The sequence below is a fragment of the Peromyscus leucopus genome, chromosome 20 (assembly GCF_004664715.2).
Source record: "Peromyscus leucopus breed LL Stock chromosome 20, UCI_PerLeu_2.1, whole genome shotgun sequence".
NCBI lineage: Eukaryota > Metazoa > Chordata > Mammalia > Rodentia > Cricetidae > Peromyscus > Peromyscus leucopus.
Window position 1 is genome coordinate 5,938,226 of NC_051080.1, and position 2,893 is coordinate 5,941,118.

The 2,893-nt window shown below is 59.8% G+C and overlaps 1 protein-coding gene across 5 annotated transcripts; it reads right to left on the reverse strand.

The window, feature by feature from the left end:
* Positions 1-225: 225 nt before the first annotated feature.
* Ccdc184 (coiled-coil domain containing 184) lies at positions 226-2,560 on the reverse strand. Of its 5 annotated transcripts, none has more exons than XM_037197396.1 (3): positions 1,468-2,560; positions 1,247-1,348; positions 230-965 (listed from the first exon to the last, which is right to left on the reverse strand). In XM_037197396.1, exons 1-3 carry the CDS (start codon positions 2,036-2,038, stop codon positions 949-951), a joined length of 690 nt encoding a protein of 229 aa, XP_037053291.1. In that variant the 5' UTR covers positions 2,039-2,560; the 3' UTR covers positions 230-948. The 5 variants fall into 5 exon arrangements, with proteins under 5 accessions (XP_028747766.1, XP_037053291.1, XP_037053290.1 ...); XM_037197395.1 differs by having other exon boundaries at positions 230-1,029; XM_037197394.1 differs by having other exon boundaries at positions 230-1,348; positions 1,468-2,557.
* Positions 2,561-2,893: the final 333 nt, after the last annotated feature.

Genomic DNA, 2,893 nt, shown 5'->3' on the forward strand with positions numbered 1-2,893 from the left:
GATCTGCACACTTCCCAGTCCAGTTTGGATTAAGGTCTGGGGCAGAAGAGAAAGCAGACGGATCCGGCAATGCTTGTCCCAACCAGAACAAGGTCAGTTAACTCTTGGGGACTGGAGGCCAGGAGTGAGGAGGGAAGGCATGGTCCCCAAGTTTCCGACTAAGCCCTGAGCCACACGCAGCAGACCCAGAAGCCCCACCCTCAAGCCCCCTTAGTACCAGTCAGCAAGAGGGGAGATGACGTCTTTTTATTAAGGTTGACACCAAGGAAAGCATTGAAAAGGAGGGGGAAGGGCACACAAAGTCACCACTTCGGAAGGGAGGAGGGGAGGGAGGCGCATCAGTGAAGGAACCTCAGGACAGCCACATGCTCCATGCCCTGGCAGAGGAGTGGGGTAAAAGGGGGAAAGAGGGGGGGAGTGCCATGGTAACCTGGGGCTCACAGAAGGGTCTGCAGCCTCCTGAACCTAATACTAGAGCCACAAGCCCTGCCCCTGAGGGCTCACACACTACTACACAAGTGGACGCACAAAACACAAGACATTATGGAGGCAACACCAAAAGCAGAGAGAGAGAGGGTCGTGACATACCGACAGAAAAAGGAACTGAAGTGTAAGCGGGTATAGCCGGAAGAGACAGGTTTGGGCTGCAGCCCCTCGCCCTCCCCCCCCAGCAGGAGTTTCTCAAGCGTCCCCTACATCGGGTCTGTTGCTGACCAGCCCCAAGTCTCTGCCTGTGAACAGGGCACTTTGTTCTCTAGGTCCAGGTGAGTGGAAAGCAATCCCAGATGAAGTCAGTGACGGGCAGCTTGGCTCTGCATGCAAAATCCCGGAGGCTGAGCTCTTGTGTCTTCATGCACATTCATAGCTCCTCCCAGCCCAGGGGCCCTGGGAACCCCATGCACCCGGATTCCTAGGGCTGCAGTTCCCTCCTCAAGCTTCCTTTACCAATCAACAGCCGCAGAGATCTGTGAGGGGAGAGGCTTCTGCAGAGCACTGTGTATCTTGGATTTCAGCAAAAGGGTAAATTTCCTGTTGCCAGAACAGAATATACCCCCAATTCCTTAATTTCTAGGTAAATAGAGATTATTTGCCAAAGTCCTAGATGAGTCCTTTTTCAGAGTAGAAAAAGCAGAAGTTTATTTACATAATTCAATGGTCCTCCTGTTTCCTGGGAAGAGGGGAGAGGGCAAGGTAAGGGGACGGATGGGAGTCCCAGAGATGGGCACTTCCTCTCCGGGAACCTCACCTTTCTGCAGTTTTGCTATGATGCGTGGTTGGGTGGAATTCGCGATGCTTCCGAAGTCCTTCACCCTACAAATCCTTCTGTGAGAGTCTCTCTCTCCCTGACCTATAAGAACCGCGTTTGGAGTGAAGCACACTGTTCAGTTCCCTCGCATTAAGCACTTGGAAACCCAAAGCCCAGGTAGTTGGTGGCCCCGTGGGATCCCCCTCACAGAGAGACCTCACCCTCCAGCTGCAGCAGGGTAATGTCAGGCAGGTCGAGGGGCTCCACAAGTGGCCCATCCTCCCCAAGGAGACCAGCACAGGGGCTCTCGGAGCGCTCACAGTGACTGGTGGGTGTGGCGGGGCTGGGTATCCCTTTCTCCTCCTCTTCATCCTCATCCTCCTCCCCGGGATCAGGACCCAGCAAGCCGCTGTCCCCAGTCCCAGGCGAAGGTGTCTCCGGCTCATGGGGAACACTCGGGAAGCTCCCCTTGCCGCCAGCCACGCCCAAGCCTCCCTGGCGGGGCGCGGTGGTCATAATCTGGCACATGGAGACTATGGCCCGCTGGTTGGCGCACACGTCGTCCGATAGAACCTGGATGTGCGAGGCCTGCTCGTCCAGCGCCCCTCGCATGGCCCTCACGTCCTCAAACAGGGCCTGCAGCTGGGCCTTCAGGTGCTCCATCAGTTCCTTCATGCCGCCGTTATACTCCCCGGAGATCACGTCCCCCACGGCGGGCACCGTGGACACCTCCAGAGGCGCCGGCATATCGCCGCCGTCCTTGGTCATGATCTCCAGCAGACTGTCCTCCATTGAGTGGCAGAAGCGGGCGGTGGCAGCTCTGGGTCGCGTCCAGCCGGGCCTCCAGGGTGGGGGGAAGGGTGTGGAGGGGGAGAGGTCCCGGGAGGGACGGGGTGGAGCCCAGGGACACCTAGGTTCCCTAGATGGGAGGGAAGCCGACGTGAAGAGAGCAGCCCCCAGGCAGAGGGCGCCGGCAGGATCACGGAAGGCCGAGAAGAGTCGACGGAACGAAGTCCCGTCTAGGGTCCTGGGGCCAGCGTCTTCGGGCTTGCCCAGGGGAAAAAGTGCCCTGCCAGCTCGCCTCTCGGGGGGGTGCCTATGTCCCCGCCGCCCTCCCGGCAACCATGGGCAGAGTGCCCACAGGCTCTCCGGGTCACAGAGGCGCTCGCAGACGGGTCGGGGTCGAGGACCTGCAGCGCGTCGTTCTCGGGACTCCCCCCACGGCCATCCACCAGCAGAGCCCGCGAGTGCGGCTGGAGCGGCAGGGGCGGGTCTCCCGGCCGCGCCGCGGATGCTCCCCCGTTTCCAAGGCGACGCACGGCACGTAAATGACGTGTGTCTCCATGGCAACGAGGAAGTGGAGAAGAAAGAGAACAGGGCTCCGAAGCTGCAGTGGAGCTGTGTTCTATGGGCTGACGGGCGGGGCGGGGACGCTGCAGTGGCCTCAGAGAAGCTGCAAAGACCGTGTGGCTGCAATGTTTAATAGGACAGCATGAGAGAGCAGTTTGCTGCACGCCCCCCACCCCCAAGCCCGAGAGAGACCGTCTGCCTAGGAGGGCTTTTCACCAGTTCCCCGCATTCCTTCCTTGGAGGATGGCGCGAGAGCTGGATCCCGTCCTTGTCCTCCAGCGGCCGGCGGGACTGGGT

Bases quoted from the DNA above. Each gene is read 5' to 3' on its own strand.
- Ccdc184 (XM_037197394.1), bottom strand. From the start codon at position 2,038: ATGGAGGACAGTCTGCTGGAGATCATGACCAAGGACGGCGGCGATATG. The intron at 1,349-1,467 runs GTGAGGTCTCTC...CGGTTCTTATAG, and splicing joins TACCCTGCTGCAGCTGGAGG to GTCAGGGAGAGAGAGACTCT.